The sequence below is a fragment of the Cryptomeria japonica genome, chromosome 8 (assembly GCF_030272615.1).
Source record: "Cryptomeria japonica chromosome 8, Sugi_1.0, whole genome shotgun sequence".
NCBI lineage: Eukaryota > Viridiplantae > Streptophyta > Pinopsida > Cupressales > Cupressaceae > Cryptomeria > Cryptomeria japonica.
The window spans coordinates 398484434-398512197 of NC_081412.1; the positions used below are offsets into that span (position 1 = coordinate 398484434).

At 39.1% G+C, this 27764-nt stretch overlaps 1 protein-coding gene across 1 annotated transcript in view; it reads left to right on the forward strand.

Moving 5' to 3' along the window:
- The window catches only part of LOC131079441 (uncharacterized), a 408813-nt gene that overhangs the window by 91043 nt on the left and 290006 nt on the right, over positions 1 to 27764 (forward strand). Inside the window, exon 5 of the mRNA XM_058017395.2 lies at positions 18557 to 18666. Within this exon, the coding sequence (XP_057873378.2) occupies positions 18557 to 18666 (110 nt within the window). The remainder of the gene's footprint in view (positions 1 to 18556; positions 18667 to 27764) is intronic.

Consider the following 27764-nt stretch of genomic DNA (forward strand, 5'->3'; position numbering starts at 1 on the left):
CCACAATTTTGTATATTTCCCCAAGTGTACAAAATTTTCAACCAACAGTTTTTTGGCGACTCTGCTGGGGACACGGACGCATTCGGGAGCCTCACGCTTTCGTTTGAAGACTAGTGTCCTACCATTTTGAAAGAAGATCTTGGAAATTCCTTCATTTCTTTAAGCTGGAAAGTTCGTGTGTTTACGTTCGTCGGAAGAAAGGTGAACATTCAGAAGAAATATCTGTTGCTGAAAGAGCTAGATACTTTTTGCTCGCTAGTACATCTTCCCTTTCACGAACCACAAGTTATCCTCCTTCAAGGAAGAAGAAATCCATCCCAGACGAAAATTCTTCCTTCTTTTTCAAACCACTAATTCCTTCATTACCTAATATGGCTAATCCTCCACTTCCTCCTCCCGGTCCATGGGGAGTAGCTTGTGGGCCTTTGGCATTAACCCCGCCTCTTCATCCGCTTCCACAAGGTTCGCGCAAAAATCTTCCCAAATTTTATGGCGATGGAAAGCAACACCCAGATGAACATGTCAAGTCCTTTTATATGGCATGTGGTGTTCTTGGGGTTGAACATCAAGATGTTGCTGTTCGGTTGTTCATAGAGACTCTTCAAGGTATTGCAGCCGACTGGTTTTTCAATCTTACGGCTGGTTCAATTGTTTCCTGGAAGTCGTTGAGAGACAAGTTCGAGGAACGTTTTAAGCCTGCAGAAGATGAGCACGCCTTATTGGCCCAGTTGACACAAATGAAGAAGGATACGCATGAAGGCATGCGTGAATTCATTGCTAAATTTAACAAATTAGCAAATAGAATTCCCGTTAATTCTAAGCCTACTCCTGAAAACCTCAAGTGTTTTTTCATCAACACTCAATTGCCCGAGGTTAGTTTCTTCTTAAGACGAGCATCTCCTGCTGATTTAGAAGTTGCTCAATCAATGGCTACTGAAATTGAGGACGACTTGATCTTAGCTGGTAAGATCAAGAAGGATTCTAATCGGTTCAAAGGAGTTTCGCACCAGGATAGTTCATTTTCTGGTTCTACCGATCCAATGGTACAGAAATTGGCAAATGAACTTCTTGCTTTGAAGAAGCGTCTTAGAATTCCTACCCCGCACCATACAAGGATATCCCAAGAAGGACATATCCTAATGCTGCTGCCAGTTATGCTGCCAAAAATCAACCCAAGTTGCCTCCCCCTCCGGAGAAACTTGCGCTTGAGCCACCTCCTTCAAAGGCAGCAGTTGGTTATTATGAGACTGATCAAAATGAGTCTTCTTATTTTGATTATCAGTCCGATGAAGTTGCTCTTCCTCAACAAGAAGAAGAAGAAGTGACTGGCGACTCTACTATACGTTACATGCACTATGATGACTCTGTTGCTACCGACAGTACTCATAGCCAAGCATTTGCTGTAACGACAAGATCCCAGACCCGGTTGGCCCAGCAAGAAGAAGCTGCAAAGATCGCAAGCGATTTACAAACACCTGTTGTTATTGCTCAAAGAGGAACACCGCTGCCTTATATTTCAAAGGATGCAGCGAAAAACCAAGTAAGTAACAAAAGTCCTCCTCTTGCTTCATCTGTTGATCCCAAGCCCAGTATGCCCAACCCCAAAACATTATCAGACAATGTTAATCCTTTTCTAGCTGGTTCATTTCAAGCCTTTGATATTATTGACCATGCTAGGAAGACTAAGATCCAGATGTCCGAAGTTGAGTATTTGCAAGCTAATCCTGATCAATTTGATAGATTAGCTGATTTTGTTAGAAGCAAGGAGACTCGTCCTATACTTGAAAACACTATCTCACAAGAACCCAAGAAGTTGCCTAATCATTTGGTAACCATTCCATCTACCACCCAGGGAAAAATAGAACCTTTTTACATTTCCTTGTTGATCAATGGTTTTCAATTAAGCAATTGTGTCTTGGATTCTGGTGCTTCTGATAACGTCATGCCTGCGAAAGTTGCTCAAGCTTTGGGGCTGACTTTGACCAAAACTTTTGGTCATTGTTATTCCATGGAGAACAAGCAAGTACCCCTTATTGGACAAATCAAGGACGCACAATTTGCATTTGCTGCTTTTCCGGATAATAAGATAAAGATGACTGTCTTGGTGGCTGACGTTCCTGCATCATACGGAATGTTGCTTGGCCGTAATTTTTGTAAAGATGTTGGAGGTGAACTCAACATGGATATGACAGAAGCAAGAATACCTGTCAAAGGTGTTGTGCAGAAGTTAATTCCTGAAAGAGAGACCAAGTACACGGTTGTCAAATCCAATGACCCTCATGCTCAGATTCTTTTTGAATCTTCAGGTTTTGGTAATTATTACCTCCATGTTGATGAAATTTCAGAATTTGCTGAAGATTATCCTTCTAGCAGCTCTGACATTTCATTACTTTCGGCAAATGAAAGTTTTGTTGATATTGATCAGGATCAAACATCAGAAGGTGGGTCATCCAGTTCGTATGTTATGGTTGAAGAGGTCGCATCTTCAGTTCCTGATGAAAGTATCCCATCACCTCCTCAACAAGAAGAGCTTCATTCTTCGTCTGTTCAAGAGGAAAGTTCATCCTCTCCTATGGAAGAAGATGATAACTTTTCTTTTCACAATGCACTCATCTCGGAGGAAGGCAGCTCTAATCATTCCAATGAAAACAACAGTTCAAATGATGTATGGACTCTTGAATTTGATGGTAGCTGTGCTACGAATGGATCCGGAGCTGGTGTAGTTCTTATATCTCCCAAGGGAGAGATCTTCCCTTACTCTTTCAAATTACAATTTGCTAATACCAACAATACGGCTGAATATGAGTCGCTCTTGTTGGGAATGAGTGTTGCATTGAAAAGAGGAATCAGAAACCTTCATGCCCAAGGCGATGCAGAATTAATTGTTTGTCAAGTGAGAAATATATATCAGACTAAGAATGACAGGCTCAAGCATTATCGCAATTTGGTATGGGAGAATATTGAAGAGTTTGATTCTTTCAATATCTCAGTTGTTCCTCGTGAATACAATGATAGAGCTGATTCTCTTGCTGTTTCAGCTACTTCATTAATTCCACATCTTGACTTTGGTCAGGATAAATACATCATTGAGATAATCTGCAGACCAAGTGTGCCTGATAATTGGGATCATTGGCAGATCTTCAATGATGATAAGCAGATTAATAATTTCTTGCAAGCTGAGGATGGTTTCAACAACTTGTATTTTGAAGGAAGTAATTCTCCTTCTTCTTCCTCTTCAGATCCAGTGCCTGATACATCATCTGAATCAGATGAAAATATCCTTCAGCTGAAAGGAAATAAAATCCCCAAGGGATTGGTTTCTCTTGAAAAACTTTTCGATCAACATGATCGTTATATCAAGAGACGACAACAAGAGGGTACTGATTCTCTTATGGGATATGAGAAATACAATATTGGATCTGACGGAGATCCAAAGTTTGTCAATATTGGCAATAACTGCACTTTAGAAGAGAGAAATCAGTTTATTCAGCTTTTGTGTCAATATCATGATGTCTTGGCGTACTCATATGATGATTTAAAGTCCTTCCAACCCAAGGAAGTGCAGCATGACATTCCTCTCAAGCTTGGTGCGGAACCTTTCAGACAAAAGCAACGCCAATATAATCCAAAGATTTCAGGTACCATTCTTTCTGAAGTTCAAAAAATGCTTGATGCTCGGATTATCTTTCCCATCCATCATTCAACATGGTTGGCAAACATAGTACCGGTGCGTAAGAAGAATGGAGAAATACGTATCTGTGTGGATTTTAGAAATCTTAATCAGCTATCACTCAAAGACAATTATCCATTGCCAATCATGGATCAAGTCTTGCAAACGGTGACAGGTTCCGAGATGCTATCTATGCTAGATGGATTTTCGGGATACAATCAGATTGAGGTTAGTGAACCTGATCAACACAAGACTGCATTCACCACTCCATGGGGTACGTTTGCATACCGAAGAATGCCTTTTGGGTTGATCAATGCAGGAGCTACTTTCCAGCGAGCTATGGACTTGGCTTTCCGTGGTATTGTTGGAAGATATATTGTAATATATCTTGATGATCTTACTGTTTTTTCTAAAGATCGTGAGAATCATCTTTTTCATCTACAAGATGTACTTGAAAGATGTCGCAAGCATGGTGTCTCTCTTAATCCCAAGAAGTCAGTTTTTGGGGTGACAGAGGGAAAACTTCTTGGTCACATTGTTTCCAAGGAGGGTATAAAAGTTGATCCTGAGAGGGTTAAATCAATTCAGAATCTACCTTTGCCATCCAACAAGACTGCTGTTCATTCCTTTTTTGGTAAGGTTAATTTTTTGCGAAGATTTATTCCTGACTTTGCAGAGAAGACTCGTCATATTGTGGACATGATGAAAGGAAAGTCTTCTTTCCATTGGAATTCTGAAGGAAGAGCGGCATTCAATGAAATTAAAGATGCAATTGCTCATGCACCCGTGTTGGTTTGTCCTAACTACACCAAGGAGTTCATTATGTATAGCTATGCTTCCGAGCATACTTTGTCAGCCATTTTGATGCAGAAAAATTCAGAAGGAATTGAATCTCCTATTGCTTTCATGAGTTGTCCTTTGAAGTCTCATGAACTCAAGTATTCCTCTATTGAGAAGAATGCTTATGCGGTGGTAAAAGCAGTTAAGAACTTCCGTTTTTACATCTTGAATTCTCATACCATTGTGTTAGTTCCTGATACATCAGTCAAATCTATCTTAACACAACAGGATTTTGGTACAAAAAGAGGAAATTGGATTGCTAAAATCCAAGAATATGACTTGGAAATCAAGCCTACAAAGCTCGTTCGAGGAAGAGGACTCCGTCAGCTGATGGCGGAAGGTATTCCGGAGGAGCGAGAATTGAATGATTCAGAAGATCTTCCCAAGGTGTTGTTTGTTAGTACTACTGATGAATGGTACTCTAATATAGCATTTTTCTTGACCTATGGCGAATGTCCACAACATTTGACATTCAAGGAAAAGAGAAGTATCAAGTTGAAAGCTGCAAACTTCGTATTATGGGATGCTGGTTTGTACAAGAAAGCCATTGACGGTACTTTCCTCCGTTGTGTTGACAAAGCGCAACAAACTAAATTGCTGGAATCTTTTCATGACAAGGCTTGTGGTGGACATTTTTCTGCCCCAGTGACCGCTCATAAAATTTTAAGAGCAAAATATTATTGGCCTACACTCTTTCAAGATGCTTTTCGGTGGGTACGTAAGTGTGTACATTGTCAGCAGTTTGTAGGTAAACCAAAGCTTGCAGCATTACCATTGAAGCCGGTTATTGTTGAAGAACCTTTCCGGCAATGGGGCATTGATTTCATTGGTGTGATCAATCCCTCCTCAAGTGCGGGTCATTCCTATGTCCTTACAGCTACTGATTATTTCACCAAGTGGGTGGAAGCCATACCAGTAAAGAACGCTACTTCTGAGGTAGTATGCAGGTTCCTCAAGGAGAATATTATTTCCAGGTTTGGTGTTCCTTTCAAGATTGTGACTGATAATGCGGCTACTTTCTCTTCCTCAGAAATTTCACAATTTTGCTTTGAGTATAATATTTTGTTAACTCATTCATCTGATTATTATCCTCAAGGTAATGGTCAAGCGGAATCTAGTAACAAGAATTTGATTACTATCATTCGCAAGCTTGTGGAGGAAAATCAAAGGTCCTGGCATAAGGCTCTTTTTGATGCTTTATGGGCAGACAGGATTACACCCAAAAGGGCTATTGGTATGTCTCCATTTCAGCTCCTTTATGGGATTAATGCATCAATACCCATCACTTTGGAACTTCCTGCTCTCAAGTTATCTAAAGCAATTGAGGATCAAACTTATGAGGATGCTTTAGATAAAAGGATCATGTATCTTTCCCAACTGGAAGAACAAAGAACACAAGTGGTAGACCGAATTGCTCAGCATCAGCTACAAGTTAAAATTCTTTTTGACAAGAAAGCAAAACAAAAAGGATTCCAAGTTGGTGATCGTGTTTTGCTTTGGGATAAGCGAAGGGAACCGAAAGGCTTACATGGCAAATTTGATTCTCTTTGGCGAGGACCCTTTACCATTCACCGTATTGCTGGAGAAGATAGTTTTATCTTGTCTTATCGTGATGGAACTCCATTTGTGCTGCCATATAATGGTCAGCATTTGAAGCATTACTTTGAATGAAGATTCGAGGTAACTTTTTGTAAATAATGTCTTTCTCTTGTTTGTTTTTCGCCTTTTGTTTGTTTGTTTTTTTTTTGTTTTTTTTTTTTGCTTTGTTTGACTCTGTGACCCAATGGATAAGAGGAAGGCACTAAGAGTTCTGGATTCTTTTCTCTCATAATCTTGAAGGATAAACGAAAGAATTCCCCAGTCAGAGCCTGTTGTTGTCCTCATTTTTTGTTTCCAAAAATGAAGGACCACTACCATGAAATTTTTGTGAAAAAATGAAAAAATTTACTCTATGGCACGCTTCCCGAGGCAGAATTTCGACTAATCCTTGGATTGGCTTAATCCTCAGTCCATCCTCGAACTACGTTTCGAATTTCGTCAAATTCTGGGTTCGTTTGCTATGTCTTTCCTTCAATTTCGGGTTTTAAAACCCAGACTGCAGGTGGAGAATTTTCTTCAAACTGCAAGTTTTAATGATATTCATTGTTGTGGTCTTTGTAGGGGAATTTTTGATCACTTACATGTGCATTTTTTATTTCAAATATGTCACTTGTAATTTATTTTAAGTTTCCCATTTAATGTTTTTATCTTTTTGTTGTTTTTTGGTCATTTTTAGTTAAAATAGGGGTTTTTTAGCTCAACTGCAAGTAAACTTGCAGTTTGTCCAAAAAACCCCTACTTTAATGGGTTTTACATGTAATAGGGATTTTAAATCCCCATTACATGTGTGCAAGTGTTTAATACTTGTTGTAGGGATTTTATTTCCCCCTTACAAGTATTTTTAAGCTTGCAGTTTGTCTTTTAAAACCCGATTTTAACATAAAGTTCATTTTTGACAATTTTTAAACTTGTCATTTGTCCAAAAAAACCCGATTTTGGCTTAATGAGTGAAAAGTGAAATTTTAAACTTGTTGTTTTATATTTAAAACCCGATTTTGAGCATGAAAAGGAAAAAGGAAAAAATCGAACTTGTCATTTTATGTTTAAAACCCGATTTGCTTCCTTTTGAAGAAAATCGAACTTGTCATTCATTTTTCAAAACCCGAAATGCAAGAATGAAGCGATTTTGGACTTTTTCAAGGCGAAATTCGTGGATGAATCATTGAATGATGGGGGCGTTTTGAGCTTGCATCCGATCTTCTTGCATTTTTTTGACATCTATCATGCCATTTCAAAGATAAATCCGCTGGTTTTTACCGTAAGAAACAGCAACTGCGTTTTTTTAACGTGCCTCATGAATGCCACGATTTGAGCGGTTGAATCTTCAACGTTACCCACACTCCTAAATCGTTTTGGCCTTTCTTCCTAAGGCGTGGAGGGTAAGAGAGGTTTCGCACCATTTAATGGTGCATTGAATGTGTAATGTGTGATGAATGCCCCGTTTTTCACAAAAACGTGACTCTCTTGGCTGCGTGTTGAATCCTTTGGCATTAATATCTCTTCAAACACCTTTGGTGTTATTTTTCCAGCAAATACCTTGATCGTTTTGCTTCAACAAACTTGAAATGAACACTTTCATTGGCATTTTACTCTTGCAAGTTCAAGATTGCTACCATTTTTGGGGGCATTTTCACAAAAACGTGATAAGGGTTTAAAAGTTCAGTTTTGCTTCTTCATCTCAAGAAGTATTGCATTGTTGGAGAAGCATTTTGATTTTCCAATCAAGGTATGTTCTTCCTTTCTTCTCTTCTTTTTATTTTCATGTTTTCTTCATTTTTTTTTGTTATTAATTGCATTCTTCACAATTGTTGTTCTTCCCTTAAAATTGGTTTTCATGAAACAAATCTTCCCTTTGAAATGCAATTGTTAAATTGCATTATTCTTCTCAAAATTCCATCTTAGCTAGTATTCGGGATTTTTAATCTCGATTACAAGTTCGCTGGAAATTGTTGTTCTTCCCTTACGGTTGAGAAATTTAATCATTTTTGGTTAAATTTCCAAGCTTAAAAAAAAAAAAAAATGTGAAATACCTCTTTCTTGCAAATTCGTGTTTTGAAAACCGGATTACATGTTGAAAAGATCTTCCCATTTTCATGAAAATGACTATCCCGGATATTCCCATTTCTATCCATTCACGTTCCCCATATCCGCACTTTCCATTTCCATCATTTCCCGCAAGTCAAAATCCCATTTTTCATCCGTTTCTCCATTTTCGAATTTACAAGTATACTTGTATTCGGGTTTTAAAATCCCGATTGCATGTATGTACTTTCCAACTTGTATACTTGCGAAAATTCCCCCAAGATCCGAAATTGGTCAAAGTCAAGATTTTCCCATTTCTACATGTCTTCTCTCTTCTTCTCACAAAACCGTGAAATTCAGAGATCGAAGTTTTACCCATTTAAAAAAAAAAGAAAGAATGATATTTGCAGCTGATTATGATGTGGCCTTAACCCTTTTAAGTCTTCATCACAGCATTCCAGGTTCGCAATCAATGTCAGATTTGCCGGCATCGCCAACTCCAAAGAAAATGAAATACAAATATGATAAATACCAGAATGAGGTTACACCTTCCCAGGTCTCCTCGCCATTGGATCGCATCAGGGACACAGAAATAGGGCATGTTGATATGGCAGAATTCATTCACAGGGTAGAAGATCCACAGGATAACAACTTGCAGCGGCTGTTGGACAGCCATATCCATCATGCGTCTTCTTTCCCAGTAGCTGCCCTAGAACCTGAATTTGTTCTTGCATGCGCCCATCATTTTGACAAAGAGTCAAGAGTCATAAAAAATGATGATGGTGAAGCCATAATTCGTCTTGATGCGGATACAATCGAGAAGGTCTTCAAAATACCTCCTGCACCTGTTTACATGGAAATCACCAAAGAAAGTGCAGCAGAGTATTATGTGAAAAGAGAAAAAGATTGCAAGCGCCACATCAATAGGTGGATTCATGAGCCACGTTCTTCCTTCTCAAGATGGGCAAAGTTGTACCGTTGTGATTTCAAGTGGGAGATAGGAGACACCATCACTCTTCTCAGCAGAATGTTAGGCCTTGAGCACTCTAATGTCTTTGAGCCATGGATGTATCAATTCATCATGTTCATACGGCAGTCGCATCACATTTCATGGGGTGAAATCATCAGCGATGCTTTGTGCGAACAACTTGCAGCGGTTCCTATCACTATGACCTTCTTTATGAATTCTTATTTGGTATATTTAGCAGCATCACTTAGACACTTTCCAGGTCTTTCTACCAAGGGTGATCGCTCTCTCATACCAGTTTGGGAATATTATGACCAGCTGCCTTTGAAACCTAGCAGACTACATTTTAGAAGAGTCCAAGACGCATTCTTTGGATATTTTATGTGTCAGTTTGACATGGATCTCAGAAATAAGCGAGTATCAGATGAGGCATGGGTCAAGGTATCTGAGTATGGGTGCTTATTCCTGCAATTTCCCACCTTCACCTACATGAGGATTGGGTGCTATGATGGACAACCATACATGCTACCAAGATACCCGACCGATAGGATAATTCTTATGGAGTTGGGTAGACAGATTATGGCTGTTCATACTCTTCAGTCTGCTAGACACAAGGTTGGAATGGGGATCTCCAGCACAAATCCGTTGAAAATTGGTCGATACTCCCTTGTCACATCTGTGAAGGCTAAGGCCATGGAGGTTGAATTGCAGGAAATCAAGCTTAAGAGGTTCAAACCTAGAGCTGATTTTGATTATAGAGGTATGAAGGAAAAGATCAAAAAATCCTTTGTACATGTTCATCGCATTGAAGACATCTGGGCAGATCTCCGCACAGAAGCTGAAGTCCTGAAGATGGATTACTGCAGGCTCACTGTTGAGCAAATTGTTGACTTGAACTTGGCAGATATCCCACAAGGGATGATTGATGATGGGCGTATACTTGATCCTGAATACACTTCACGGAGGGTTGAGGAAGCTCCACTTCCTTTGATCCAATGGTCACATAAAGAGTGCGTCTCCATTCTTGACAGATTTCAGCCTATCTTGGCCAACACTAACGCATGGTTGAAAAGCAATGCTGTTAGACTTATCAAAATCAAGGTTGGTAAAGAAGATGATTCTACAGGGCCTCTTGGACGAAAGTCTGAGATTCAGATTGATAATAAGGAGGGTGCTTCATCTTCAAGCACAAGGATCAAGTTACGAGTTAGTCGTGCAGTAGTGCTTCCTCCTGAGGAGACAACTACTCGTGGGAAGGAGAAATCACGGTTCCATGTTCGGGTGATCGATCTGGATAATCCAGAAGAGGGGCAGCAATCTGATGATGCGCCTAAGTCTCCAGTTTCAGACACGCCTCATGAGGTCATTCCTCCAGTTTCTATTGAGACGCCTCTTTCTCCTCCTGATTTGCTCATTGATGAGTCTCCTCAGAACGCAGTTCCCATTTCAGCATACGGGCCTTCTCCTGAGCAACAACGAGAAAGTGTGTTGGAAGTTCCTGAAGATAATCCCACTTGCATTCAGTTATCAGAAATTGATACTTCCACTTCTGGTTTTGAAGAATTCATGAGGCAATCTTCATATCCGTTGGTAACTGAGCAAAACATAGTCGCTATTCAAACAGATATTCCTCCCAGGGTGACCACAGTGATTCAAACAGAAACTGCTTCTCCTTTGCCTACAGCTGTTACAGGAAGTGAGTTGATGACTTTGCCTCCATGGCTTAGTTCTTTCACCCCGAAAAGAAAGAAGCAAGAGATCTCACCTGATGCCTTCGACTACCAGCAACTCAAACAGTCCAGATCCAAAGTTGCTAAGAAGGCGAAGACTATTTCCAGGGTAACTGTTGATAGCAACAAGATGAAAGTAGCTGAAATTGTGGAACCTATTGCAGATAAACCACTTGATGAAATGTCAGCTGCTGATTATAAGGTTACAAGGGTAGAATTGGGCAAGCAAACACATGAAGTCATTAAACATGATGCTCAGTTTTCTGTTGCTTCACTAGTGCAAAGGTGTGACGATCTTCTTGCAAAGAAAGACAAGCTAGAAGAAGAAAACCGACAGCTCATGGCAGCCATCAATAAAATCACAAAACCTGCTGCTGAAGGGAGTAACTCCATAGGTTCTTCCGGTTCCCAAGAATCGATTCGTGGAGTAGAAAGGGCTGCTCAAAAAGTACAAGCACTGGATTCCTGGATTGATCACCTTCATGATCAATGCGTGCAAGTGATAAAAGACATTTTTCAAATAATGTCTAAACTGGAAACCATTGAGGAGAAATTGGATCAGACTTCTAACACTTTCAAAAAGAATCTGGAAAGTGTTGAGAAAAGTCTGGCAATCTGGCGTACCATGCCCCAACAACAGCTGAGTATTTTGCAGGAGCACACCATCATCTCTTCCAGGGTCATGTACTTGGAATTTGAGGAACTCATGGAAAACAAAACCCTTGTTCTTAAGTCCCTCATCGAAGAGATCAGTGATGCAAGGAGATTCCGGAATGAAGTTTATCAAGGTATTGTCTCACATTGTGAAAGGGCCTCTTGCAATATAGTAAGTCAGGATGGAGAGCTAATTCCAGAAGAAGAAGTTCTTGCGGACTTACAGATGAGGATTCATGGTGAATGGAGGAGTCAACAATTCTCGGCACTTTCAATTCAAGCATTGATGAAACATCAAGCCTTTTTGCATGAGATCCAGTCCATCCTGGATAGAGACAATTCCGCGCTCCTCCGCTGTCACGACACTATTGTGAAGACTATGGTAGTTGCTAAGAACACTCATGAACCGAATCCCGAGGAACTACAAGCGAGCATCCGGAAATTTCAAGGATTCATGTCTTCACAAAAGGCAACCTAAGTGTTTTTCAACACTTAGTTGAATTTTCTCTCTTCCGTAATCTTTAGTTGTAATTTCGTTTTGACAAGTTACATGTAAAAAGTAATTTTTGTAAAATACAAGTTACACATTACTTGTACTTTTGTAATTACATGTAAGGCAACTACAAGTTATGTCCGATTAGGACTGTAGTTGGAATAAGTCTTAGTTAGTTAGAGTAACTCTTAGTTAATTAATGAAGTCTCAGTTATTTATTGAAGGAGTCTTGGTGGTTGAGAGAATCTCTCAAGTTAGTTAGGATCCTCCCACCTTTTTCTCAAGGCTCCTCTTCTATAAATACTTGAGAGGTCCATTGTAAATATATCTTTTGGAAAGCAAGAAAAAACTCTGCCAAATTTACAGCAAGAAGTCTTTGAGCTTATGTATGTGGATTGAAAGTTTTTGAAGAATAATAAAGAAGGATTACTCAAGTTTTGAGTCTTTGAGCTACATGTTTGGGTTTGAATCTTTTATTTCTTCTATGCAAAGTGTTTCTAAAGGAGCTTAGTCCAATCTGATTTGAAGTCTTTGAGCTGCAAGTAGAGAAGATTAATTAAAATAGGAAAATCTCTAGAAGGAGCAGCAAGTCTTTGAGCTTGCGTCTATTCTTGAGGAAAAGTTACTGTTTGATAAGAAATAGCAGCAAGTCTTTGAGCTTGCATTAGGTCTTGTCTTTGTGTTAAAAGAATAAATTATTCCAGTCTTTGAGCTGTTGTCGTTTATTCATTGTAAAATTTAGTATAGAAAAGGGTAGATAGGACTTCCAATAGTCAAGTCTTTGAGCTTGATATTGCTGTCCCGTCCCGAAGGAAGTGACGGGAGTCTTTGAGCTTTCAGGAAACTTCACTTCCTTTCTCTCATTTTACTTGAAAGTGGTTACTGCTGTTATTCAATCGCTATCCTTTTCTGTGAAGAGAAAAAGGATATTGTCTTTCTTGAAAAAAAGAAGAAAGATTGCTGTCCCATCCAATTTTATTTTCCAAGTTGTAGTTAGATAGGGGGAGCCTTCCCTTAATTAGGAGAGTTTTTACTCGTGTGCTGTAGTTGAAACCACAATTTTGTATATTTCCCCAAGTGTACAAAATTTTCAACCAACACGTAGTTTATCATCAGAGTTTTCATTGTAATCATTTAGGCTTATAGTTCATTCAGTTTTTTGCATCTAGAATTTCCGCGACTAATTTCATGTTTTGTTCACAACCAGAAAATACAAAAAAATTGCATTGTGGGTATTAGTTCTTTGCATTTGCCTCACCTAGGCGTTGCATTTCCTAGGGTTTCAGCAAGTTTGGTTCATGCATTTATTTTTAATGATAAATCGTATTTTGCAGCCAGCCGTACCATTTTAAATGCATTGGAAATCGTGCCATTTTTCATTGTGATGGTTTTGCAGTGTTGTTTGAGTCTTTCGCAGGTTTCCACGTCACCAAGGCATTTTGCAACTAGTTTCCGGAGGAAAGAAGATTGTACGAGGAAGAAATGAGCTGTTGGCAGTGATCCATGGGTTCGCGGTTGAATGTGCAGATTTATGTTGAATCAGAAACTCTCTTCTAAAAGGGGAGTTGTGAAAGAATTTCTTTTGATTGTAATTTGACCAGTAGTACTGGCAGTCTTGAACTGTGATCTTGGTTGTAATTGTCAAGCTAACCAAACTTATCTTATCTACCTCCATCCTATGGTAGCTCCTCTCCCTGTTGGGATTGAAAGCACATCCTGGATGTCGAGTGTCTTTTTAGTTTCTGCAATCAATTAAATTCAAGCATTTAAGTTTCACTCCGTCATATGGTAGCCCCTATCCGTCTGGAGTGGGTAGCACATACTTGGCGTTGAGTTCCTTCCAGTTCTAGATTTCAGGGACCCTCTGACCAATGCTCGCCATCCCGGCGCCATACTGGTTAGAGTTCTTTGCATAAGCAACTAAGATCCTCTGACCAATGCTCGCCATCCCGGCGCCATACTGGTTAGAGTTCTTTGCATAAGCAACTAAGATCCTCTGACCAATGCTCATCCACACGGTGCCATTCTGGTTAGGGTTGCTTCAGCAAATCAAATACTTTTTCTCAGAACTAATTGATCACTCATATAGTTGTTGTAATTAAGTTGATCTAAAATTTCAAAAAAAAAATTGGTTAGGGATATTTCAATCATTCTCTATAAATTCTAGCTGATGTGCTAGTTCAAGAGAGGGTAACTCGAAGAAAGATGGGAGTCTTGCGTCCCTCCCATATACCAGCATGAAAGGGGAGTTACCAATCGCCCTCTTGGGTGTGATCCTGTCAGCCCATATGGCTGTCCTCAACTTTGTATGCCAAGACCTCTGATTGTCTTCAATTGTTCTTTTGGTTATCTTGATGGGGTTTTTGTTGGAAGATTTAGCTAAGCCATCATCCTGAGGGTAATAATTGGATGATGTCTTTAAGCATATACTATATAACATGCTTAAACTGCCCAAAAATTGATTTGGGTTCCAACAAATGCCTTGGCATTATTTGATATGATGGTGGAGGGGACACCGATCTTGTCACAATTCTATCAAGGAATTCTAACACTGAGGCCCTCTATAGCATCTTTCAATGTAACTACCTCTGTCCACTTGGTGAAGAAGTCTGTTGCAACCAATTTCCACTTGTGACCAGCTCTAGAAGGTGGATTTATCATGCCAATGAAGTCTAAACCCCATTGTACGAATGGCTGATTTGCTCGAATAGGGTGGAGAGGAAGGGCATGTAGCCTTTGCTTTCCAAGAAAGAAAGCACATTTCTTGCAATTCTTCACCTATCTATGTGAGTCATGGAATAAGGTTGGCCAGTAATAACCAACCCTCATTATTTTGATAGCTATAGTCCTTGTAGAGAACTGGCCCGTAAAGAGCCATCATGAAATTCTTCTAATAGTCTGCTGACCTGATTTTGCTCAATACACTCTAGTAGGACTCCATTAGAGTCTCTTTTGAAAAGGGTGCCATCCACTAAGATGTAGGGGATGGAGTGCAACCTGAATTGTCTTCTTTTGGTCATATCTAGACCCTTGGGGTATCTACCTTCCATTAAGAAGGTGGTCATATTGCTCACTCAATTGACTTGATTGCCATTGCTAGCTGTTTGATCTTCTTCTAACACAAGGACAACCTTTGAAGGAGTCTCAAAAGAAGAGACAAGTTGTTCACATGGGCCCTTGCTTCTTACAAGCTTGGTGATCTTGATGTTGATGTCGTATTCCATGACTTTTGTTATCCACCCAACCCTCTTCTCACTGATGTTCTTGTTTAGAAGGAAATCCTTGACACTTGCATGTGGAACTAAGAGTTGGATCTTGTTGTTAGACAACATGTGTCTAAAATTTTTCAATGCTCTTGCAATAGTGAGGACCTGCTTCTCTACATAGCTATATCCAAGCTCATAATCCTTTAATCCTTCACTAAAGAAGGAGCTATGTTAGGATAGATGATATTATGGATTCTCCTCTGAAGGTATAGAGGATAAAATCCTTTTCATAGTTAGGATTGACAAGAGTAGGGGCCTAAGCAAGTGCTTGCTTAATTTCCTCAAATCCAGCCTTCCCTTCCTTGGTCCAACTAAAAGCCAAATTTTTCTTTAGCATGGAGGTGAGGGGTTTTACCGTGGTGGCAAGGTTGGGAATGAATCTCCTCACAAAGTTGATCCTACCAAGAAAACTCAGTAATCCTTTCTTGTGACTAGGGAGTGGAAGGGAAAGAACAGCTTCCACTTGCTCTGGATCAATGGCTGAGCCTTCTTTAGATACAATGTGTCCTAACAATCTTCCTATCAGTAGAAAATACACATTTGCTTGGGTTCAAGGACACACCATATTCCCTGCATTTCATGAACACCTACTCAAGATGACCAAAATGATCCGCTGCATGCTTCTAATAAACGGTTATATCATCAAGGTATATAAGCAGAAACTTTGCTAATTGTTGGTTGAAAATTTTGTACACCTGGGGGATGTGCAAAATTGTGGTTTCAGCCACAGTGTGCGAGTATGATGCTCTCCTAATTTAGGTAAGGCTCCCCCTATCTACAAACTAAACTAATCTAATATGGGTGAGGCAACAATCTTTCTTCTTCTTTCAAGAAAAACTATATTCTTTTCTTTTCATAGAAAAGTGATAGCAATTGGAAATAAATAACAACAACTTATAAAGTAAAATGAGAGAGGAAATGAAGTTTCCTGAAAGCACAAAGACTTCCGTCACCTCCTCCGGGACGGGAAAACAATATCAACCACAAAGTCTTGAATATTCATAATCCTATCTACCCTTTTATAATGATAATTTTAAGAACAAAGTGCAGCACATAGCAACCCAAAGTCTGCAAATATGATGTACCTTAACACTACTTTTGATGGGAATTACTACAAGCACAAAATCTTGCAACTCTTCTCAGCTTCTAATCATAAACTAAATTAATTCCACCTTCACTATTTGCAGCACAAAGTCTGCAAGTTTTCAGAATGAAAACCAATCTCAAACTCCGAACACGATAACCAGTTCAAAGTTTGCAAGATTGAGCTTGGACAAATGACTTCATGAACCTGATTTTTGTGGATTTGCTCCCTTGAATCCAATTTGTTTGGTGTTAAGCGTTGAGGGAAGGAGACATGGGACGTTTTGTTCCTCATTTGCTGGTTTATGAGTCACGTTTTTCTCTTTGCTGGGCATTTTTGGTAAACACGTGTTGTTGCGTTTTGATCCTCCATTGCAAGGCGTTTCTCCTTCTTCATCCCCAATGCCTTTCTTCCCTCTTCCTATGTCGTTTTTTGTGCAAGAAGTTTGAATATGAGTTTGTTTTGGAAGCAAGAAGGGTTTAGTTGGAATCAGGGATCACTAGGAGGGGTGAATCAGTGATCTACCAGTTCATGATTCCATTGGTTTTGTCCTTGATGATTTGGGGCAGCGCTAGTCCATAGAACATATCTCTGATCAGTTCTCACTGTTGGACCAAGGGTGTCATAAAAAGGCAACAAGAACCATTAAGATTGATGACGAAGATATCGTTTAACAACCTAGTCCCTCTTCTATGGTCCCTCCATATAGTTCAATTCCGGGTGCACAACAGCCACCTCCAACTCACCTTGGCCTTTGGCTGAACTGTTCACCCCCATGTTGCAACACAAGAATATTTGCGTGGACAAAGTTTGCAGCAGATATGCTGGTTTTTTCAATCATAGTACTAGACCCAACAGGCCTGTTAATCTCTTCATCCTCTCCTAGACTAGAAACCTCTCACCCATTGCCCACCTTCTCCAATCTCATCCAAACTAGATTTCCCAATAGGCTGCCTTTCAATCCACCTAGATGTGATGGGTCCTTGGTTTTCCCACTCAGGCTTAGAATGCAATGAACGATCCCCTCATCGTCAGGACCCATTGCCAACCTACAATAATCCCAAGCCCAGAATCCACACTTCCACGTTCAACATTGTGTTTACAAATCTGGAGTCTACCAGTGCTGGATTGAGGATGCCAGTCAAAGAAAATGGCTTAAATGCTCTTGTTGATCAACTGTGCACTCCATGTGTCATCTAGCAATGAATTCTTGGTTGCCTGCAATCAATTTCAACAACATTATACTTAGGTATCGAACTTTGAATGGAGTGGTTGCCCATACCCTTACAAGATATAACACATTGCTCACCATCTACAACAATTAAAGACACCTCCATATTTCTCATTCTCAACTGGAATCCCCCACCTCAGAATGGATTAATGGGTCTGGGGAAAAGTGTGTTTCTGGTTATGACAGCTGTTTTGTAGATCCTTCTAATCATTTTGAGATCTGATATGCTTCTGTGCTATTATGTCTCCTAGTTGTCCTACTTCAGTTACATTTTGGCTCTATATTTTCTGCATACCTGTTTAATTACCCATTTTAAGTTATAATCTCTCTTGACAAGATGCTTTTGGGAGAATTTTGATGTCTTGTCATGTTATTGTTTCCATGATCTTGGACTGCCCCCACTCCATCTACTTATGGTGGAACAATAGTGGAAGATTTGTAACTTTCATATATTCAGTAACATACATATTCAGTTTATTTACTTTTGTTAAAAAAAAGCCTATTTGTATTATTTCTATTCTTTTTGTAGTTTTCATGTTTTGTGAATGTGCAGTTTCTCACATTTTTCATATGTATATTTACAACAATGATTGTTTGGACTTGTGCATATAATAAATGTACTTGGGACTCAGAGAATCTCCTCTTTAACATACATATACATAGTAATTGTCTACTCCTGATAAGACAAGTGCTGTGTAAACCATGTATCTCTCTCTCTCTCTTTCTGTACCTACTGTTTTAAATTGTAAACCAATATAAGGTACCTGAGACGAGGGTGCCACATCACCCAGTATATAAATTTTGCACATTTTCCATGTAATACAAAATATTCTTGCCAAGCCTGGAAAATTATTAATCTTTCCCACACATTATTCTATTCTTTAAACTGGCAATGTTAACTAAGTACCAATAAATATGATATTTAGCTTATAGTACAGTATTGTTTTACAATAGGAAATTGATGTTTCAATTTTTTTGAAGTGAAATTTAACTTTTACAGATAAAATTTTAAGCTCTCCAATCATTGTTTATGGAGGCATCAAGCCATTCCCACAACGAGTACATCAAGTAGAAAAAAAGCTTACAGGAAAATCCTATCAAGATCCAAAGGTAATATTTTCAATGTTTTACTTGTTTGGCCCATCTTCTTATCAAGAGGACTGTTCTTTTGTACCATTATAGCAGGAAAAAAACTAGTTTGATGATTGATTATTATCTTTTCAATAAAGCTAAAACATTGAGTTGAAGTCATATATATGTTGCTTCAAATGATCTTTCAAGCTTGAACTATCAGTGCATTGGAACTATTTCTGTTGAGTTTAGTGTCCTTGAGTTGTCCTTACGTTGCATCTCATACTGAATATTTTCATTATCATTAGCAAGAATCAATTTATTTTATGTTCCCATTGAGATAAAACAATAGTTGATTACATTGAGATTGCTTTTGTCACATTTGTGATATAAGAAGCCCGACATCTTCATTAATAAGCTGAGAAATCAAGAGCATAAATCATGATAGGAACTGATAATGATAGCTACAAAAATAACAAGAATAATTCTTTATCATATAAGAAGTAAAGATTTTACAATTTTATCAAGTGATGGAAAGTTAAATAAAGAATGATGATAAGATTGTAATATATGAAAAAGGCTTTCCATTCTCAAACTTTAAATACATTAGGTGCAACACCAAGTAAACAGGGGAAGTTACAAAGCCACATTAATGTGACTGAGCTGGAAATTGTATAGATTATTATATTTTCTGCAGTATATATGGTTTTGAACATCTACTTACAAGAAGGTAGCCTTATTTTGAGTGATATTTTGAAATCATAGACAGCTATTTTTTGAAGAGCCTATTTTCAAATCTGGGAAGGGTCATTTTGAGTTTTAATATAATAAATTAACCACCAACTATTCTAAAAAAGACAAAACATGACCATATAAAAATTATGGGATACATACCTGTTGTGACGTATTCACACATCGCCCCATTGCAAATGGGGACCCCTGCTTTTTGCTTTCTAGGGTTTGTTTTCTAGGTCTTTTAGGGTTTTGTCTGTTAGCCTTTGCAGGATGAGTGCTGTCGAGGGGATCGTTGGATTGCAGGCTTTGCTTGAGCCAGGGCGAGTCCACAGGGCCCCAGAATTAGGGTTTCTTTGAGAGTCTTCATTAGGGCCTGGTTTTTCTCTTGTTACTAATTGTGTCTTGCTTGGTGAGTGAGTATCATTCTTGAAGGTCCGAGCTAGGTCAAGTTGGTGAGTGATAAAGTCTGGAATGTCATCCTGATCTTTAAATGTCCTGAAATTTGGCTAAGTCTAGAATGTCCTGATCCTGAAATTTGACTAAGTCTGGAATGTCCTGATCCTGAAATAAGTTTGGAAAACTGAAGAATCCTCCAAAAACTAGATTTTGCAATTTAACTCCTTGAGGTCCAAAACCACTCTCAAACATCCTGAAAGTATATATGGAATATAACGTAAAGTATAATCACTTATACGTAAATGTTATATTCCATAAAATGATCCTGACGGAGAGTCCAAAATGCAAATTTCGCTCCTAACCCTTCCAAAGGGTCCAGAGCGAAATTCTCCATAAGACATTCTACTTTGACCAAAACCTAGGACTAACGCATTCCCAGGCTTGAATGAAGGTAAAAACGCTTGTTTGAATAAAGAAATGTGAAAATGAAGTTAGATCTTGGCCAAGAATAGGGATTTCGCTCCTAACCCTTCCAAAGGGTCCAGAGCGAAAATCCTTGAAGACCTCAAATTCTCACTTATCAAGGCCAAATTTCTAGTTCCTAAGGCATGTTTGGAGGTATTTTTGAATGTTCTAGCCTTGTCAAGATTGAAAGATGAAGGATTTTAGTCAAGAAGATGAATTTCGCTCTTGACCCTTCTAGAGGGTCCAGAGCGAAATTCTTGAAAACACTCATTTTTCCTTTTCCAAGAGTCAAGACCAAGGTGGAGATGCATGAGGAAGGATCTATGTTTGCCTCCAAAAGAGGATGAAAATAGAAAAGTCAAGGATCCAACCCAAAACATGATTTTCGCTCCTGACCCTTCCAAAGGGTCCAGAGCGAAAATCTTTGTAGCTCTCATTTCCTTTCAAATTTTGACTAAGTGTTGGTTTCTAGGGCATGTTGGGGAATGAATTGGTATGTTCTTTCCTTGAGATGGAGTTGGATGATTTTGAAGAGCAAGATTTTAGCCTAAAAGAGAATTTCGCTCCTGACCCTTCCAAAGGGTCCAGAGCGAAATTCCCTATAAACTTCATTTGCTCCCTTTTTTTAGCTTGAAACCTTGCTCCTTAGATGGAAAACGATCTATATTTGCCTCCAGGAGAAAATTGAAGTTTGAAAAATGAACAATCAAGCCCAAATGGTGATTTTCGCTCTTGACCCTTCCAAAGGGTCCAAAGCGAAAATCAACCTAAGACTCATTTCTTGCCTTATTTGACCAAATTTTGATTTGTAAGGCATCTTGAAGGGAAGAGTGGACATGTTTGGACGTTGGAAATGTTTGAAAGCTTTGAAAAAATGAAGGATTCTAGCCAAGAAGGTGAATTTTGCTCCTGACCCTTCCAAAGGGTCTAGAGCGAAATTCCTTGCAAGCCTATTTTTTGACCTTGCTTAGACCACAAACCTTGTCTCTTGGGTGAAGAATGATGTTTTGTTACCTTCCAGAGAAGATTGGAGTTGAAAAGATGAGGTCAAGAATGAGATTTTCGCTCCTGACCCTTCCAAAGGGTCCAGAGCGAAAATCCTCCTAGACCTCATTTCTTTCCTTATTTGGCCAAATTTTGATGTCCAAGGTATGTTGAAGGAGAGAATGGGCATATTGAAACCCTTAAGGACGTTCAAAAGAGTTGAAAAAATGAGTGTTTTGGCCAAGGAAGGAAATTTCGCTCCTGACCCTTCCAAAGGGTCCAGAGCGAAATTCCTTACAAGCATATATTTTTAACCTTGCTTGAGCTTAAAACTTTGTTCCTAAGGCGAAAAGAGATGAAATTTCACCTTGCAAAGAAGATTGGGATTGAAAAAATCATGATTTTGGGCTAGAAAAGGAAAATCGCTCCTGACCCTTCCAAAGGGTCCAGGGCAAAATTGTGTAAAACCTATCTTTTCCCTTAGTTTCATGCCAAATCTAGTGTGGATCATGATTAAAGAAGTCCTTAGCCATTTCCTTGAATGGTCAATAATTATCAAGTTTGAAGGAATTGAGCCAAAATAAGAATTTCGCTCCTGACCCTTCCAAAGGGTCCAGAGTGAAAATCTTAAACCCACCTATTTTCCTTGCAAGTCTAGTCAAACGTTAGGTTTTCATGGCTTGGATGGGTGCGAGGAGACATGTTCTTTCCCTTTTGAAGTTAGTTGGTTTTAAAAAATGATGGAAATTGGCCCAAACCAAGGATTTCGCTCCTGACCCTTCCAAAGGGTCCAGAGCGAAAATCCTAGGATCACCTACTTTCTTTGCAAGACAAGTTAACATTTTGATTTTTATGGCCTAGATAGGAGTGAGGCAATGTGTCCTTATTCTTGGAGGTGAGTTCAAGTTGAAACGATGGAGGAATGAGCCTAAAACAAGATTTTCGCTCCTGACCCTTCCAAAGGGTCCAGGGTGAAAATCCTTCAATCACCTATTTTGCCTTGCAAAATCAAGATAAACTTGGGTTGGATGAGAGAAGAAAAGTGTTTCCTTGCCTTGTGAGGTGGATTGAAGTTGAAATGATGAAAAAATGAGCTACAAACAAGAAATTCGCTCCCGACCCTTCCAAAGGGTCCAGAGCGAAAAACACAAAAACCATCCTTTTCTCCAAATTTTGTGCTAAGTCAGGCCTGGACTAGGGTGAGAAAAACTATTTGGAATACCTTGGAAAGATGTTTGACCTTCAAAAATGTGAATTTTGAGCTAAAGTTGGAATTTTGCTCCTGACCCTTCCAAAGTGTCCAGGGCGAAATTCTTATAGGGTCTGTTCCTGGAGAAAATCTTGGGCAAGTTTCATGTTAATATCTTTTCGTTGATGATTTAAGTTGAAAATGCTATGTTGAAATGAATTTATCATGTGTCCTTAATCATCTTTTGGTTTGTTTTGGCAGATGAAAGAAGACCAGGCCAGAACAAGGACGACCTTCTCCAGCCCAGCATCATCAAGGACGACCTCTTCCAGTCCAGCATTTGAAGGAAAGGTACACCATCCATCTTGCACATCAAAGACAAACAAGGTTAAAGCAAGGGTCCGTTGAAGAAGCCAATAGTTTCAGAAGAGTTAATTAAAGTTAGCTTCTAAACATCACCAAATTGAACATCAACAAAGGAAGTACCAGACAAGGTGGCATCCTAATCACTGTTCCTCCAGTCAGATAGGTCCACATCAGCATGTCTAGATTCAATGTACCTGACTCATGGGAGATGGCACAAACTTCGATGTACCTACCCCGATTCTCCATTGGTCGAATATTCTAGAGAAGACGTGTCCAAATAATGCAATTATTTCATTGGCCAGAATTGAGTTTGTTGTAACAAACCCTAATTAGGGTTTTCATTGTAAAATCTCGGCCATCGATCTCAATTTATCTTAGCCATTGAATTGTATTGAGGGCACTATATAAGCCCTAGCTCCTCATTTGTAAAGGCTAATAGTTAGTTAGGAGCTAGAAGGTGAATAGTTAGAAATAGTGAATAAGTCAGTTAATAATATAGCAATTAGAGTAGAATAGAAAGAGAAGGCAAAGATTGTTGCCAAGATGTTGTTGTAAAAGGCTTGTAAAACTTCATTGAAGAAATGGTGAAATCTATGGGTCGATTCAACAATTTGCATGGTCTCTATACTTCTCAGATTTGATTTCATGTTATTAGATGAGTGGAAGAAATGTGTTTGATTGATGGTGAAATTTGTATATCCATACTACTAGCAGTTTGATTGATTTCAAACTTGCCTTGTGTAGTCAATTGGAATCATTCAGCTTAAGCTTAACTTCAATTGTCGCTTCTTCACTGATATGCATCAGCCTGATGGTGTCTATGCGTGTAGCGATGATCTGAACATCATAAAGCTTTTCTCCGAAGATCGCACTAATCTTGTGGAGATGGTCCTGGGATGTCAAAACAAGACTTAGTTAGAATTTCATCAAAGATCAATCATTGCTCCTACATTTTTAGTGTAAGAATTAGATCCTTCCCTCGCCCTCATTCTTTTTTCCTTTTTTTCAAAAAATCTAGGCTAGTGAAATCTTGTGTTCCAACAATATTCAAAGCAAATCAGACGTTTAGTCATCAAGTGTAAGTCCCCTTGTGATTCCAGCAAAATCACATCATACCACAAAGAGCTTATCCATGAGTAGAGAACCTACATATAAGAACCTTGGAGTTACTCTGACTGATCCTTCGGCGAGATCTTCAGCAGTCGGGAACTTTGTTCAAGAGAGGATAAGATACTTTGGTATTTTATTCTGTGTTCACATGTGCATAAAAAACACATCAACAATACCATACATACAAACAGGAAAAAGTCATAGACTGGTATATCAAATCCATAATATACCGAAATGATTTTATACTCTATATGTTCATTTGTAATGCACAAGTTCTAAAATGTATGGCAATATGATACAAGGAGAATGATGTGAGAGCTTCTTCAGCATGTGTCAGAAATGAATATATAGTCATGGCCATGATTGGTATTTTGGTTGGTGATAGCTGATTGGTCATCCCATAGGCAACCACCTAACATAATTAAATGTAAAAGTAGGCATGTTTACACAACTGATTGGTCATCCCATAGGCAACCACCTAACATAACTAATTGTAAAAGTAGGCGTGTGTACACTACTTGGAAACTTATTCTAGGCTTGTTTATATGACCAATTATTTTGCTTATTTCTAATTCTAAAATAACATAATGTTTTCCTTATGTGCCTATGTATCTTTGCTTGCATCCCTCATCTCCCTGCCCTAAGGTTAGTCAGATCCTTGTTTATGCAAATGTATCTGGGACATAAGTCACAGGGTTTGCCAAATTTCAGCCATGAGGTTTGAAATTTGGAAAACTTCAAAACACTACTGAAAAATCATGGAAATTTGTTAAATATTCAGAGGGTGAAAGATCCCCAATCTCGGATACCAAGACAATACTGTTTTTGTTTCAATTGAATCTTTGACCAACGGTTTAAAGCTCTGAATGGAATTTCTAGAAATCTGATTTTTTTCCTGATTTTTGTGCCTTTTCTCAATTTTTTGGATTTTTGGGAATATAAATAATTGCATAAAAGATAGCAAACAGATTCCAACTATGAAAGGTAAATACATAACAAGAAATTAATCAATACTGTAATTTGAAACAATACATACCCGGAATAAGCCAGCAAACTGATTTTTATTTCAGAATGGAATTAATGCAAAGATTCAGTGCTGTCTTACAATAATGAAATAATACCAGCTATAGGAGAATGCTTGGTTTGAGTCAAGAACCTTGTTGTGATGTATTCACACATCGCCCCATTGCAAATGGGGACCCCTACTTTTTTGCTTCTGGGGTTTTCTTGCATTTTGAATATCGCCAGGGGATCAATAGGATGGTAGGCTTTTCTTGAGCCAGGGGAGTTAGCAGGTGCTCCAGGTTAGGGTTTCTTTGAGAGTCTTCCTTAGGGCCTGGTTTTGCTCTTGTTGCTAATTGTGTCTTGCTTTGTGAGTGGCTATCATTCTTGAAGGTCTGAGCTAGGTCAAGTTGGTGAGTGATGAAGTCTGGAATGTCTGCTGATCTTCAAATGCCTTGAAATTTGGCTAAGTCTGGAATGTCCTGATCCTGAAATTTGGCTAAGTTTGGAATGTCCTGATCCTGAAATTTGACTAAGTCTTGAAAACTAAAGAATCCTCCAAAAACTAGATTTTGCAATATAACTCCTGGAGGTCCGAAACCACTCTCAAACATCCTGGAAGTATATATGGAATATAACTTAAAGTATAAGTGAATGTTATATTCCATAAAATGATCCTGATGGAGAGACCAAAATGTCAAATTTCGCTCCTGACCCTTCCAAAGGGTCCATAGTGAAATTCTCCATAAGACATTCTACTTTGACCAAAACCTAGAACTAACGCATTCCCAGGATTGAATGAAGGTAAAAACGCTTGTTTGAATGAAGAAATGTGAAAATGAAGTTAGGATCTTGGCCAAGATTAGGAATTTCGCTCCTGACCCTTCCAAAGGGTCTAGAGCGAAAATCCTTTTACACCTCAATTTATCACTTGTCAAGACCAATTTCATAGTTCCTTAGGCATGTTTGGGGGTGTCTTGACATGTTCTAACCTTAGGAGGTGAGTAAAGGTGGATGAGGTGAAGATTTTAGCCAAGAATGTGAATTGCGCTCCTGACCCTTCCAAAGGGTCCAGAGCGAAATTCTTGAAAACACTCATTTTTCCTTTAGCAAGAGTCAGGACCAAGGTGGAGATGCATGAGGAAGGATCTATGTTTGCCTCCCAAAGAGGATGAGAGTTGGAAAAGTCAAGGATCAAGCCTAAAAAGTGATTTTCGCTCCTGACCCTTCCAAAGGGTCCAGAGCGAAAATCTTTGTAGCTCTCATTTCCTTTCTAATTTTGACTAAGTGTTGGTTTCTAGGGCATGTTGGGGAATGAATTGGTATGTTCTTGCCTTGAGATGGAGTTGGCTGATTTTGAAGAGCAGGATTCTAGCCAAGAAGGTGAATTTCGCTCCTAACCCTTCCAAAGGGTCCAGAGCAAAATTCCTTGCAAGCCTATTCTTTTGACCTTGTTTTGGCTTAAGACCTTATCCCTTGGGTGAAGAATGATGTCTAGTTGTCTTCTAGAGTGGATTGGAGTTGAAGAAATGGAGAATCAAGCCTAGAATGAGATTTTCGCTCTTGACCCTTCCAAAGGGTCCAGAGCGAAAATCTTAAAATCACCTTATTTTCCTTGCAAAATCAAGTCAACTTTGAGTCTTTATAGTTTGGATGAGTGTGAGGAGAGGTGTTCTTGCCCTGTTGAAGTTGTTTGAGGTCAAATGATGGAGGAGATAGCTCAAACCAAGGATTTCGCTCCTGACCCTTCCAAAGGGTCCAGAGCGAAATTCCTAGAAACACCTTTTTTCCATTGGAGGAGGTCAAGTCCTTGATTTTTTTATGGCGTGGATGGAAGTGGGATAGCATGTCTTTACCTCTGGAGGTGATTTTGAGTTGGAGAAGTGAGGAATCAAGCCCAAATCATGATTTTCGCTCCTGACCCTTCCAAAGAATCCAGAGCGAAAATCCTCCTAGACCTCATTTCCTTCCCTATTTGACCAAATTTTGATTTGCAAAGCATGTTGAAAGGGAAAATGGACATGATCTTGCCTTTGAGAGTGTTTGATAGCATTGAGGAATGAGGGTTTTAGCCAAGAAAGGAATTTTTGCTCCTGACCCTTCGAAAGGGTCCAGGGCGAAATTCCTTACAAGCCTACTTTTTGACCTTTCTTAGGCTTAAAACCTTGTTCCTAGGGCGAAGAGAGATGAGATTTTACCTTGCAATGAAGTTTCAAGTTGAAAGAATGATGATTTTGGGTCAAGAATGAGATTTTTGCTCCCGACCCTTCCAAAGGGTCCAGAGCAAATTTTCTCTAAATCACCTTTTTTCCAAATTTTGTGCCAAGCCAAGTGCTGACTAGGGCGAGTTTTGATGGGAGAGGTCCTCAGGAATGACTTTGACTTAGCAATGATTATCAAACTTGAAGGAATTGAGCCAAAAAGTGATTTTCGCTCCTGACCCTTCCAAAGGGTCCAGAGCGAAAATCCCAATTCCACCTATTTTCTTTGCAAGGCAAGGTAAAATTTTGATTTTTATGGCCTAGAGAGGAGTGAGGCAAGGTGTTCTAAGTCTTGGAGGTGATTTGAAGTTGAAAGGATGAGGAAATAACCCTAAAACAAGATTTTCGCTCCTGACCCTTCCAAAGGGTCCAGAGCGAAAATCCTAAAATTTACATATTCCTTTCAAATTTATGCTAAACCATGCCTAGGCCAAGGTGAAAGATGCCCCTGAGATTGCCCTTGAGTTGATTGTTGTCTTTAGAAATGATGATTTTGGGCTAAAGGAAGAAATTCGCTCCTGACCCTTCCAAAGGGTCCAGGGCGAAAATTCTTCAATCACCTTTTTCTCCTTGCAAAATTAAGTCAAACTGGAGTTGGATGAGAGAAGAGAAGTGTTTCCTTGCCTTGT